The sequence below is a fragment of the Eucalyptus grandis genome, chromosome 8, assembly GCF_016545825.1.
Source record: "Eucalyptus grandis isolate ANBG69807.140 chromosome 8, ASM1654582v1, whole genome shotgun sequence".
NCBI lineage: Eukaryota > Viridiplantae > Streptophyta > Magnoliopsida > Myrtales > Myrtaceae > Eucalyptus > Eucalyptus grandis.
In genome coordinates, this window is record NC_052619.1 from 15,073,608 (window position 1) to 15,088,338 (window position 14,731).

Genomic DNA, 14,731 nt, shown 5'->3' on the forward strand with positions numbered 1-14,731 from the left:
AGACTTCTATCTTTCTTCGTCCTAAAATTTTGCATTGAAAGCTAGCTCGGGATCTACGTGCTTTTTCTCTGAATTCCGTTCCAGTTGACTTAAAAAATTCTCCAGCAAGCAATCACAATACGTCCTCTCTCTCTCTCTCTCTCTCTCTCTCTCTCTCCCTATAAAAGCCAACGAAATTAAACCTAATCCACCATTAATCACAACCCTCTAGACCATCTCTTTTTCCAGCAATGGCGAGCTCACCCATTCTCGTGCTCTTACCTCTCCTTCTTGTTCTGCCGTTCTTGGCATCTCTAGGTTTTGCGGATGCCAACGTTGCCTCAACCAGCCTCGTCTCGACCGGGACAATATGCAATTCCACTCCATACCCTTCCATTTGCAGATCCAACCTGCCAAGCAATGATACCGGCGACATCTACTACTACGGCCGCGCTGCTATGCACAAGTCCCTCTTGCAGGCCCGCAAGTTCCTGGCCCTGGTCGACAAGTACCTTACCCGGCAGGCCTCCCTAACGATATCCACTGTCCGCGCCCTTGAGGACTGCCATCTCCTTGCCTCACTCAACGTCGAGTTCCTCCTCAACTCCTTCCAGGCCGTCAACGCAACGAGCTCGGCCCTCCCGATGCTCAAGGCTGACGATGTTCAAACCCTACTTAGTGCAATTTTGACCAATGGGATGACGTGCCTCGATGGCCTCCAGTCGACTGCCTCAGCATGGAGCGTGAAAAACAGCCTCTCCGTCCCGCTTGCCAACGATACCAAGCTGTATAGCGTCTCACTTGCGCTCTACACAAGGGCCTGGGTCCCGACGAAGAAGAAGAAGGGCAAGGGCAGTGCCGGCGCATGGCAGCCAAAGAGCCGGCAGCTGCCGTTCCAGAATGGACACATGTCATTCATGATGTCGAGTCGAACGCGACAAATTTATGACTCGGTGACAAGGAGGACGCTCCTTCAGTCGAGCGAGGATGATCCGGTCATGGTTAGCGACATCGTGGTGGTAAGCCAAGATGGGACCTGGAACTTCACAACTATTAATGACGCGGTCATGGCAGCTCCAAATAACACTGACGGCACAAACGGGTACTTCTTAATATATGTGACCGCCGGCGTTTACGAGGAGTATGTGTCCATTGCCAATAACAAGAGGTATCTCATGATGATCGGAGATGGCATCAACCAGACAGTGATCACCGGCAACCGGAGCGTGGCCGATGGTTGGACCACGTTTAGCTCCGCAACATTTGGTAAGGCTAAATTTTGCATGTGGATTCTCTACAACCTTAGCGTAATGCACGTTCTATATATTTTTCTGATCAATTGGATATTAATGACTTTTCTTTCTACCAAATAAGAACATAGAAAATTTTACCAAAAAAAAATAAGAACATAGAAAAATGGAATTTGAAGTTTCATGATAGTTTATTGGGATCCCCATTTAGATCTTTCCATAGTGGGAAGCGGGACAGGGAACTCATTATTAATGTATTGGGTGGTTCACCAACTAAATAGTTCGAATTCTGCTGCCTTAACTGACATGTCTTCAAAAAAAAAAAAAAACTGACATGTCTCCACAATTAGATTAGATAGAGGCTGATTAAGACTCCGTTTATTTTCAAAAAGATAAATAATTTAAATATATATTTTAAAATAATCGTGCGTATCATTTAAAATAATTAGTTAATACAAATATTTTCATTATCAATAATAATTTTTATTTAAATATTTATACTGATGATTTTCATTATCGCTTTTGAAAATGATATAAGAGATCACTTTTTTAGAAAATATTTTCTAAAGACTCCGTTCGTTTCACAGAAAATAATTTCCAAGAAAATGTTTTCCAAATTTTTTACGTTTGTTTCGCAGAAAATGAATTCCTTAAGGAAAACATTTTTCATGAAAGGAAAAAAAGTCTTTTAAATTAGGGAAAATGTTTTCTACTTTTAAAAAGTGGAAAACATTTTCTTCACTTGATCTCTCTTATTTCACGTACCTACAAATCCTTATTTCCTCATCCCCTTCTTCTTCTTCTTCTTTTCTTTTTTATTCGAAATTTTTTTAACTTTCTTTTTCTTTTTTAATTCAAATTATTTTGAAAATTTATTTTTCTTTTTTAATTCGAATTATTTTTAAATTATTTTTATTATCTTTTTCTTTTCATTTTTCTTTTTCTTTTTTAACTTGACTGGCCACATGCAAGCCTTGAGCTCGACGACAAGCAAGAGGCTCGCCCACCTTTGGCGAGCTCAAGCTCGTCAATCGCCAAATCGACCAACGTGAGGGTTGAGCTTGAGACTCGCCGATCTCGGCGAGGCTTAAGGCCAATGAGCCGCAAGCTTGAGGCCAACGAGGCTCGCGCTCACCGGGCTCGGGCCTCGCCAAATCGGCGAGCTCCGAGCTCACTAGCGACAAGCTTGCGCTTGCCGATCCGGCCGGTCTCGAGCTCCCGAACTCGAGCCTTGCTAGATCGGCGAGCCTCAAGCTTACCGCTCTCGCAACGCTTGTGCTTGCCAACCTAGCGGCGGCGAGCCTAAGCTCGCCAAATGTGGGCGAGCCTCGTCCTCGCCTATGGTAGGGACCGGCCAAGAAAGAAGATGTTTACAAAGAAAAGAAAATGAAAAATGAAAAAATAATTTAATAATCGAGTTTTAAAAAAATAAAAATAATTAAAAATCGATTTTAAAAAATAAAATAAATGAAAAAAAAAAAGTATATGGAGGAAAATATTTTCCTTACCGAATAACGAAAAATATTTTCCATTTCATTTTTCGGTTTTATCCGAACACCAAGATAATTACATTTTTTTGGAAAATAGCTTCCTAGAAAATATTTTCCAGAAATGCTACATTTTCCGTGGAACGAACGATCCTTAGTCATTTTCCGCAACACAAACAGAGCCTAAATTTTTTTAATAAGGATATTCTATACATTTTCTTAAAGCATGTAACAACATTTCAACGTGCCAGAGCTTATTTTCAGGCCCATATAACAAAAGAAGAAATATCAGAGGTTATTATTATTAATTTCATGAAATTTCTTTGTTCGTCCAGTCTCATCTTCAAACTCTATCATAACGATGGAGATCGATCTCACGTCTTCATAATCGCTATTGCAGCCGTGGTAGCACCAAATTTTGTGGCAGTAAACATAACCTTCCGGAACACAGCTGGAGCACAGAAGTTCCAGGCCGTAGCCGTCCGTAGTGCAGCTGACCTGTCGGTGTTCTTCAGTTGCAGCTTCGAGGCGTACCAAGACACTCTTTACACACACTCTTTGAGGCAGTTTTATCGAGAGTGCGATGTTTATGGCACGGTCGACTTCATCTTTGGCAATGCAGCCGTCGTCTTCCAGAACTGCAACCTCTACCCTCGCCTCCCGATAAGCGGCCAGTCCAACATGATCACCGCCCAGGGGCGGACGGACGTGAACCAAAACACCGGCACGTCCATTCACAATTGCACCATCCGAGCAGCCGACGACCTGGCCTCAAGCAATACCTCTGTGCAGACATATCTAGGTAGGCCTTGGAAGCAGTACTCGAGGACAGTGTACATGCAAAGTTTCATGGATAGTTTGATAAATCCCGCCGGATGGCAAATCTGGGATGGCGACTTCGCGCTAGCTACTCTATATTATGCCGAGTATAACAATACCGGGCCCGGATCGAACACCACGAACCGAGTCACGTGGCCTGGGTACCACGTGATCAACGCCACGGATGCAGCAAACTTCACGGTGTCGAGCTTCTTGCTCGGGGACAACTGGTTGCCTCAGACGGGCGTGCCTTATACGAGCGAGTTGATATAACTGTGCGACTCCAAAATGGAGGTCAAAACGAATCTGTTTCGAAAGGAGAAAACTAGACAAGGAAAAATGGACTCTTGTAAGTGTTGATGACAAATAATCTACAATTGTTCTTTCATTCTTGTCATTTGTTTCCAATGTGCAATAAAAGGATACGATCTTCTTGATTAGAGATGATTAATTGTTCCATTATAGAAGATTTGCTAAACATTACATTCTGTTTTTCTAATATTTAGCATATCTCATATTATCTATTAGGATCTACTCCTCTTTTTATTAGTTAGCATAATATTTGGTTTATTTTTTATCATTAGCTAGAAATTTTTAATAGATCTTTCTTTCTCTTTTCAGTTAAGCAATATGTTGTATAAATATCTGTACTATATATTAAGCATTACAAGCGAATTATGATTTATCTCATGGTATCAGAGTTAGAGAGTTTAAATATGCTAGACAATTCGATCTGCATTATTTGCGATATAGCTATAGAAGTGGCTATAGAAGCGTCCGCAAAGAAGGTGATCAACGCTTCCTCACCATATAATCTCAACGCCTCTAACAATCTTAGAAGTGTACTCATTTCATGCGTGCTGACCTAGAATAACTATGCAACAAGTTGAAGGCAGTGAGATTGGCATTATGGGTGAAAAATAAACTCAGATTTATTGATGATGATTTATCGATGAATCATTGGAGAAGCTAGATCCAACAACACCCGAATTTAATGTTTGGGACATTTGTAATTCCATGATAGTTTCATGAATTTTCAATTCCCTTGACAGGAGTCCACAAGGAAATGTGGATTATGCAAAAGAAGCAAAAGTAAGATGGGACAAGTTGAAGGAGAGATTCGCTCAAGGAGACAGACCTCGCATGCATGAGATGAAAATCAAGATTGGGTTTCCACAGCAAGGAGGACTCTCAATGGTGGAATACTGCACCAAATTGAAGGCCTTATGGATGAACTCGATGATTATGATGATGTCCTAGAATGTACCTTTACTGCAGAAGAAGGAAGTGGGCATATTCCACTAGTTTCTAATGGGCCTCAATGCTAAGACCAGTAGGAATATTCATTCTCAAATTCTCGATCTTAAGCCACTTCCGTCCCTCAGTAAGGTTTATTCTATGACCACTCGAGAGGAGTGCCAACTATGAATTGTCTGGGGGAGGGAAAAGAAGATCAAGGGTGCTACTTTCTTGGTTGGAAGAGCAGGCCCAAGGAAGCATGGTTCGAGAAACCTAAATGTCACCATTGTGGGAAGATTGGGCACGAGAAAATTTATTGTGAGGAGTTAATTGGGAATCTTCCGAATTGATTGCCAAGGCGAGGTAGAAAGAAACGCAAAGGGAATCCTTCCACAGAAGCTGTACATTATGCACAGGCTAACAGCACAATGCTGACACTATTGCAAATACCAATCGAGGAGCTCCGAAAGGGATTGAGACGACAACAACAACAATTAGCAATGATCAATATCAGCATTTGGTCAGACTGCTCAAGGCGATAAAATGGCCCACTTTGAATGATTAACTCACATGTAAAGTCAATTGGTTGAACAATACTCAATAGAAGTCAGAAGAACGAATTATTCAATCCCGCCGACAAGGGTTTCTATAAAATGATGAACATGACTAATCAATATGCAATGAAACGAGTACTTGTTTATCCGGCCTAAAAAGACCGACGTTCTATGATTCAATATTATTAACTTGATCTAATAAAACGGGTCACTTAAATTGTTGCACATTCATAAACATGTAAGCTATCGGATTACCTAATACTAAGATCTCATAAATCTAAATTTAGACATATCTAAAAAATATTACGTGTTTATCCACCCATTCAATCATTGAGTATAAAAGATTAGTTTAATTAAAATAATTGTAAGTAACATTCGACTGTTTCGACGACTCGGGGATCTACAAATAGAGTCCCAAAAGTTCCAAACTTGTTAAAATTCAGCTGATAAGTACGTGGATACACGAAACAGAATAATGATAATTTCACTCAATTAAGGATGATCGCGTGTAGCAGTACTAACAAATTGGGGTTCGAATCTTACTACAAACTTCCTAGCCTCCTTGTCTATGTTATCACCGGGATTGAATAAGAACTTGATCTATAACGAATTTTATGATATTAAAATAAAAGGATACCTAACACTCGACTGTTTCAATGTCCTAGGAATCTACAAATAAAATCTCAAAAATTTCGAACTTGTTAGAATTCGGCTGATGTGTACGTGGATCCTAAAAAGGATCGAGACAATTTGGATAAAAAAACAAATTAATTATAATTTCACTCTGTTAAGGATTATCTCAAGGAGCAGCAGTACCATCGGAGTGTGTATTTTACTACAACTTCTAAGACTTCTTGTCTCTTTCATCGCCATGATTGGGTAAGAAGTGGATCTCAATAATTTTTATTTTTTTATATTAAAATAAATAAATACCTAATACTCGATTGTTTTGACATCTCAGGAATCTACAACTAGAGTCCTAAAGGTTCCAAACCTGTCAGGATTCAGTTGATAACTCAATGCATCCTCAAAATTCTGGAAGGATCAGCGCCACTTGGATACACAAAACAAATTAATGATAATTTAACTCGGTCAAGGATTATTACGTGGAGCAGCGGTAGGATTATTACATGGAGCAGCGGTACTAAGGAACCGGATTTTGTATCTGACTACAATTTCTCAGGCTCCTTGTCTCTGTTATCATTAGAATTTAAAAAACGACATGATCTTAATGAACTTTATGAAAATTAAAATTAATGAATATCTAACATTCAAGCCTTCTAACGTATCAGGAATCTACGGATAGAGTTCCAAAAGTTTAAACTTGTTTGGAATTCAGCTGATAAGGACATGAATACTAAAGGATTACGATTAGGACAATTTGAAATACACTTAAGAAAGTGATGATAATTTCACTCGGTTAAGGATAATCACGTGGAGCGGAAGTGCTGAGGAATTGAAGTTTTTATCTCACTACAACACTCCTTGTCTCTATCTCGCTCCAAACCTTACATTCATATAAGTTTGTCAGAAACCCATTGATGCCTCGCTAATCATCACCACCTTCTCTTTCAACATGTCGAAGCCACACGCCTTCCTTGCTCTTCCTCTTCTTCTTCTTCTTCTTCTTTTTTCTTTTTCATCCTCTAACTCTCTTGCCCTAGAAGATGACGATATCCATGCAAGGAACGCCAGCCTCGTCTCGGCGGAAACCGCATGCAACTCCACTCCCGACCCCGCCTTCTGCTTATCCACGCTGCCTGACGCTAATGCCACCAGCGACGTCCGCCACTTCGGCCGCTACTTCATGCAGAGATCTTTCTCCCGAGCTTGCAGGTTTCTCTCCCTGGTCGATGAGCATCTCTTGAGAGTGCGGGCACACCTGACAGCCCCGGAGGCCCGTGCCCTCGAGGATTGCCGCCATGTTGCGGTGCTGAACGTGGAGTTCCTTCTCAAATCTTCCAAACTGGTCGATGACAAGGCCAGAGAGCTCCCAGCCAAAGAAGTGGATGATGTTCGGACCCTGCTCAGTGCCGTCCTGACCAATCAGGAGACCTGCTCGGATGGTCTCCAGTGGGCGGTGGCCAGCTCGAGGATCAAGGGCGGTCTGCCTGTTCGCCTTTCAGAGGACACCAAGTTGCACAGTGCTTCCTTGGCGCTGTTCAACAAAGGTTGGTCCTCGAGGAAGGGCGAAGCGGCCACGCGATACTCTGAGAGCACACTAATGCCTCTTAGACTCAGCCAGGTCTCAGTGAACATGTCAAGCCTAACGCGTGCTTTTTATGCATCTCTAAGCAAGAAGCATATTTTTGCTGCGGGTCAACATAATACAGTGCTGATCCGCGACATAGTGGTGGTGAAAAAGGACGGAAGCGGGAACTTCACCAGCATAAACGAGGCCGTCAGGGCAGCTCCGAATAACGTTGATGGATCCAATGGCTACTTCTTGATCTACATAACTGCAGGCATCTATCACGAGTACGTTTATGTCAACTCGAACAAGAAGAACCTCATGATGGTCGGAAACGGCATCAATCGAACTGTGATCACTGGAGATCGCAACGCCCATGACGGATGGAGTATCTTAAGCAGTCCAACATTTAGTAAGGAAGCTCTCAAATATATGAATTACATGTCTTCCTTTTCTGTTTGTTTGCAATGATGTTTCTATTATGGCAACAGAGAATTTATTCAGAATCTCGAACTGTTTTGTGACAGCCGTGGAGGCACCCCACTTTATTGCAATGGACATGACCTTCCGGAACACAGCAGGGCCAGAGAAGGGACAGGCCGTAGCTGTCCGGAACAGTGGTGACCGGTCCACATTCTACCGGTGCAGCTTCGAGGGGTACCAAGACACTCTCTTTACGCACTTCTTCAGGCAATCCTATAGAGAGTGCGACATCTACGGCACGGTTGACTTCATCTTTGGAGATGCAACCGCGGTGTTTGAGAAGTGCAATGTATACCCTCGCCGCCCCCAAAAAGGCCAGTACAATGCCATAACCGCTCAAGCGAGGTCCAATGGGGACGAGGAAACGGGCATCTACTTCCGAAATTGCACCATCAGAGCTGCCGATGACCTGGCCAAGAGCAATTACTATGTGGAGACATATCTAGGGCGGCCGTGGAAGGACTACTCGAGGACGGTTTACATGCATACGTTCATGGACAGTCTGATTCACCCTGCGGGTTGGCACGATTGGAATGGGACTGATTTTGCGCTGAGCACACTCTACTATGCAGAACACAATAATACCGGACCTGGCTCCAACACCACGAACCGAGTTAATTGGCCTGGATACCATGTGATTAGCTCGGACAAGGAACCGGATTTTGGCGGATCAAACTTCTTCCCTGGATGAATGAACCGACGCTGCGGATGAAGAAGACTTCTACACCTAATTATTCTTAGTTTGCTGCTGGACAAGCAATTGTCTTAGAGGGAGCAACTCACGTTGTAAGTTTGAGGGAGTAACTTTCCAAGTTGTGTTAGGGTTAGCTCGTTTTGATAGCCGTTATTCTTTTGTTCTTGTTTTCATTTTAGGAATCGATTTCCAGCAAGAGTTCCGGAGAGATTTAGGATCCACATGCTGGGTAATATAACAAGGTGTTTTTTTTTTTTGCTATTTCTATAGTCGTCGAGGTCGATCAGGACTAAACCGAAGACGGAAACTTTTCTCGTAAAGCATATTATTATTCTCGCCGCTTGCACAAGATCCAACATACTCTAATAATCTTACGGAGTAAGACCTAATGATTCGACATGTTGTTGATAAGATGGAAAGAGCTACCCTTGTTCGCAAATCACTACGTATTTCGATCTTCCCATTACATGAAATTCAAGAACATGAATCGCATGCAGACTGAGCTCGGCCAATCTCAATCATGAGTCACAACAAGAGCCGACTGTATATAAGAGACGTCGTTACGAATTTAAAGAATAAAAAGAGAGGCTCATTCCAACCTCCATTCAAGCCTTCAGGAGCTTGACGATGCCCAAGGCGTTGTTGCACAGCTGCCGGAAGATCTGGTTCCTATGAGACAAGAGGTCCTGCCCAGTCGCCACCTGCTGGAACACAGCCTCGCAAGCGTCAGCATCGGCTATGGCCGTCTGCACCCACGTGTGCACGTCGCCGTATGCCTTCACGGTCAGCGCAGCGAGCGAGTCATCGAGCTGCTCGACCGCATCTACGTAGTGCTCGGCGCAGTCGCTGAGCCCCTGCTGGACATCGGGCGCGAGCGTGATGTCATTGAGCAGGCCCTGGATGTGCGCTGACGTGTCGCTGGCGTTGGTGGTCGCAAAGCGGAGAGCGGCGATGGCGAGGACGCCGATGTCGGTGGCCGAGCCGACCTCCGGGACAGACTGGAGGCTCAAGACGCACAGGTCCTTGCGCTTCAACTTTGCGCAGACCTCGTCCACGAGGTTGGTGGTGGAGGCCTTGGCAGCAGTGGTGGCGTTGGTGGCGGCGGAGGCGTTGGTGGCAGCGTGGTGACCGCCGTGAGCGGCAACGCCACTGTGGCCGAGGAGGGCGAGGCAGAGAGCCAGGGGCAAGAGAGAGGCGAAGAGCGAGGACATCTTCATGGTGTCCGTGTTATTTCTCTGTTTCCCTCCCTTCGGTGGGGGAGTTTCGTGGAACGGTTGGTGGGAGTGAGGAGAAAGGAGGGTTGGGGGAGTGATAACGTAGAGATGGGGTTGTTAATAAAGCTGTTTCAAGGAACAAAACATGGTTTGCGTACGGTTTGTATTAGTTGGGCTAAATGGAGGTCGATGGTTTGGAGGAGGAGAGAGACGCCAGCCAGTTACAGCAGGACGCGGTCAACCGCCGCTCCACCGTCCTTTGTTTGCCAGACATCCACCCCTTCCGCGCGCTAAATTAATCCTCCTTTGACTATAATTTCATCTTCCAAAGCTGATTTCACGGAGTTTTGGCCTAACGACTCTTGGACGATGGGTGGGATTCATAGTTTGAAAATGGGAAAATGTCACAAATGGTCCATAAACTTCTACTTAATATGCAATTTCGTTCATGAACTTTCGATTTGCTCAATTTAGTCCCTAAACTATCGATAAGTGTCCAATCTTAGTCCTTGATTATTTGAAAATTGACCAATTTCGTCTTTCCGATAGTTAAAGTTAATGGAATTGGGCATTTTAGTCTTTTTTTTTCTTCTTCTCATCTCTTCCCTCCGCCAACCATGGCGGAGGGAAGCCGGCGTCCAGCGAGGGTTGCCCTCGCCTAGGCTAGCTAGGGGTGCCCTCCCTGGCGTCGGGCGAGGGCCGTCCATGCCTGCATCGGGTGAGGGCCTGCCCTTGTCGGTGTCGAGCAAGGGGTGCCCTCGCTAGATCTAGCAAGGTGGCACTAGCCGCCCCGCGAGGTGACCCTCACTAGATGCCGACTTCCCTCCGCCGGCTCCACCATAGCCGACGGAGGGAAGAGAGAAGAAGAAGAAGAAAAAAAATAATCCACTTAACGATTTGAACGAAAGGATTAGATCGGACAATTATCGATAGTTTATGGACCAAATTGAGCAAATTGAAAGTTCAGGGACAAGATTACACATTAAGTAGAAATCCATGGGCTATTTGTGACATTTTCCCATTGAAAATCCTAGCTAGCCCGACTGCCGGTCCCGAATCGGCCGGTTTGAGGTTGGCCCAATTCCAAGTCCGAGTTTCGATATCTACTTTTCCTTTCTTTTTTGAAATGTAATGGAATTAGTTAAGTTTTCAATTAAAAAATAATACAAAGACTAATTTTGTCACTAAAACAAAGCACATTTTGACCAAATGGGTCGTCCCTATAAGGGAGAAAATATTAAGTGCACTGATGATGCCAACTCAAAAAAAAAATTACTCCATTCATCTTGCGACACATGTCGCAAACGTGGGGCCATTGTCAGTCATTGTCTCCCCTTCGAGAAAATATTGTTTACGTGGGCCACGTGTCCAACATGGGCCCATGTTGTCAAGCCAACTTCTCCCCACTTTTCTATCTTCTCTCTAGAAAACCTCACTTTTCAATCTCTACTCTCTTCTCTCTCCTAGCATACTTTCTCTTGGTCGATGTGGACGAACAACCAACCACCTCGACCTCCGTGGCAACCACCTCCTCCAATATGTCCGGGAAGGTGCATGAGTGCTCAATCTACCAAAAGAGCTTCCCCACTGACCAAGATCTCGGTGGGCTCAAGAGGTGCCACTATGAGGCCCCCACTCCTGCCTCCTCGACCGCCGCTGCTGTTGCTATTGCCGCCTTGACTGTCAATCGGGTGAGAGAGCATGTAAAGGAGGGAGAGAGAAGAGAGAGGAGATAGAAAAGTGGGGAGAAAATGGCTAAGAGAGTGCAAAGAAGGGAGAGAGAAGGAGAGGAGAGAGAGAAGTGGGGGGAATTAGCTTGACAACGTGGGCCCACATTAGACACGTGGCGTAATTTAAGGTGCCTCTTATTTGCCACGTTGGAGCACCAGATGTAACAAATATTTTCTCCCTCTCCCTCCTTCCTTCACTCTCTTCTCTTCCTTCTCTCTCCTTTGATGCACTTGTTTTTCTTCTTTTTTCTCACGCCACAACCGCAAAGCTCAAGCCCAAAACTTGAAGTTGCCATGGCCACGAAGCTCGACCTCAAGAAACCGAGGTCATGAGCTCGAGATATAGCAACCATGGTCGTGAGCTCGTGTTCACATAGCTGCTCTGACCTCATGCTCTTGGCTCAAGCCCTAATATGTGTCCTCGAGTGTGGCAACCATGGATGGGAGTTCAAAGCTCGGGCCACCATGGCCATGAGCTCGAAGCTCAAGTGACTGTTGCCATGAGCTCGAGGCTAAACTCAAAACTTGAGTAGCCATCGCTACCCCAAGCTTCAAGTTCGCCGCTGCCTTCGCCTTCACTTCCACCTCGTCCGTTGTTTATGCTGACCCTTGGTCAACCTCAACTTAACCCAAATTCGAGGTCAAGCTTACTCTAGATCACAAATCTAGGACTCACTCGACCTTAGATCCAAAATCTGAGGCTCAAGTTCACCGACGAGCTTGAGCTCGATGACAGAGGACTAAAACGGGGTGAGGTGGTGGTGAAAGGGGATGTACATCTGTTGTCATCCTGTCGGTGTGAAAGGAAGAAGAAGAAGGAAAAAAAGGAAAAAAAGAAGAGAGGGAAGAGAGGAGCGAGACGGTGAGGAAGGGAGAGAGGGAGATAGTGGCTGACCATGGACTTGCGTGTGACATGTGTCACAAGATGAATGGACTAATTTTTTTTCTGAGTTGGCATCGGAGTTGTACTTAATATTTTCTCAAAAGTAAGGGACCAGAAGTGTAATTTTATTTTAGAAATTTTTACGCGTAGACACTATGTGTCAATAGCCAAACTTGACTTAACAATTTCAGACATAATTTGGTTGGTAATGTTGACCAAAAGACTTACATTATGGAGTATAAGGATTAAAGTTGAAACCAAAATCAATAAAGACCAAAAGTAAGAACCTCCCAAAATTACTAGAGCAAAAGTGTATATACATAATGTGATTTGATTAGAGCTCATTGGTTCTAGAATGGGCCGGTTTTTAACTAGAACAGACGCCACGTCTTAATGGCCAAACTTTACTCGACAATTTCCAAACACAATTTGATTGGTAATGTTGACCAAAAGACTTATATTATGGCTGGAGAATAGTATAAGGTTTAAAGTTGAAACCAAAAAATGGATAAAGACTAAAAGTAAGAACCTCCCAAAATTACTAGACCAAAAGTGTACATATATAATGTGATTTGATTAGGAGTCATCAGTTCTAGAGTGGGGCGGTTTCTAACCTAAAAACAAGGAACTGAATTGGAGGATTCTAGAACTAGGCTAGAATTGAAGCGGCCGGGAACCGACATGGGAATTGGGCCATGTATAGTTGGCCTGAGAGGGTGGGAGGTTGTGGAAGGTGGCCTTATGAAACATTTCAGACATTAGAACACCATTTCACAATACACAACACTGCACAGTGCTGCGAAGGAAATGCACAAGTGCTTACCATCGAAGGACCCGTCGAAGAAGATCGTAAAAGAGGCTTGAAGCGCTCGTTGAAGAAGATCATAGCTAAGGCTCTAGGCCAAATCTCGACTCGACCAAACTTGCCGGAGGCGAAGCGAATATCTAACAACCTGCTTAACATGCTTGATGATTCGAAGGGCGTCACGGACCGAGATATGGTGATTCAAGTTCTTGATTTCGTCATCAAAAGCTTTGAGGAGAAGATACTCGTCCCTCATGCATTGTCGGTTACAGATCTAAGCTTCGAAGAGGCCATGACCTCATCAGTCCCATTAATTCTAGATCAAAGCTTTGAAGCGACCCCATCGATTCTAGATTTAAATAATGAGGGGAGAGTACAAAGAGGTAAACTAAAAATATGACAGAATTAGGTGCATCAAGCCAAACATAAGCAATATGAATATTATTTCAGTCCAGTCTAAATTCTTTGATTTAATTCTATACTGAGAATCGGAAACCATACCAATTATTCATGAATCAGTTCCCACGGGAACTACCTAGAACTGGCCTGGTCCAACCAAGGACCAGCACAAGCGCTCGCCCCTTTGATTGTGTCGTCATAACCCAATATCTATGTTGTACCTTTAGTCATCGTACCAGTCCTTTCCTGTTATACAGGAGAAGGTAGCAACCTCGAGGTGATGTCGGAATAAAGAATTTCTAATGGTCAGCCAATCATGAATCAAGTGGACATAGATTACGAATGAGATTTCAGGGCTCTATCCACATGTACAAATTTCAGCAAACGTCGATGGTCGCATCGTGTGTGAAACTCTTGGTCCAAACCAAAATTCTTGGTAGATGGACGAGAGAACCTCACAAAGTAGTTAGCTACCAACTTTGACAACTATTTTCGGGGCAGGAAAATGGAAAAGGGAAAAAAAAACCATTATTTAGACGTACGATGTCACAGTGCATTAATCAATCTTCTGGTATATATGCATGCCAACCGATTTCTTCTCAAAATTAAAATTTTTGAACATTTATTGATTGATAACGAGAGACTCATGCAAGTACAAGTCCAATTTATATCGAAGTGCTTAATACGGTACTATGACCTAGGACAGGTCCATATGCGAAGGAGTGAGAACATTCTTGTCTCCACGTTCATTTGTAATCTAAAACATTAAAATGCATGGCTTGAGGTTTTTAGGTTGTAATAATCCATTTTGGCTATAAAAAAAATTACTTGTAGCCCATTGAATTTATCAAAAAATTTGCACAACTATGTTAATAGTGAATATTTTTTCCAATTTGCCCCCACAACTTGATAGAGTTCAATGACCAACTATAGGAATTATCAATACGTACTTCCTGTAAGTTATTACTAAATAATGTTTGACTAGAGATGAAGTACTATTAAAA

The 14,731-nt window shown here is 43.6% G+C and overlaps 3 protein-coding genes across 3 annotated transcripts; 2 read left to right on the forward strand and 1 right to left on the reverse strand.

Annotated features, from left to right (window-relative positions):
• Positions 1-230: 230 nt before the first annotated feature.
• LOC104456741 (probable pectinesterase/pectinesterase inhibitor 41) lies at positions 231-3,808 on the forward strand. Its single transcript, XM_010071597.2, has 2 exons — positions 231-1,245; positions 3,117-3,808. Exons 1-2 carry the CDS (start codon positions 231-233, stop codon positions 3,806-3,808), a joined length of 1,707 nt encoding a protein of 568 aa, XP_010069899.2.
• Positions 3,809-6,904: 3,096 nt separating this feature from the next.
• LOC104416420 (probable pectinesterase/pectinesterase inhibitor 41) lies at positions 6,905-8,693 on the forward strand. Its single transcript, XM_010027819.2, has 2 exons — positions 6,905-7,931; positions 8,047-8,693. The coding sequence occupies exons 1-2, from the start codon at positions 6,905-6,907 to the stop codon at positions 8,691-8,693; spliced, it is 1,674 nt and encodes a 557-aa protein (XP_010026121.2).
• Positions 8,694-9,301: 608 nt separating this feature from the next.
• LOC104416421 (pectinesterase inhibitor 28) lies at positions 9,302-9,913 on the reverse strand. The gene has a single exon (XM_010027820.2). It carries the CDS (start codon positions 9,911-9,913, stop codon positions 9,302-9,304), a length of 612 nt encoding a protein of 203 aa, XP_010026122.2.
• Between the last annotated feature and the right edge of the window lie 4,818 nt (positions 9,914-14,731).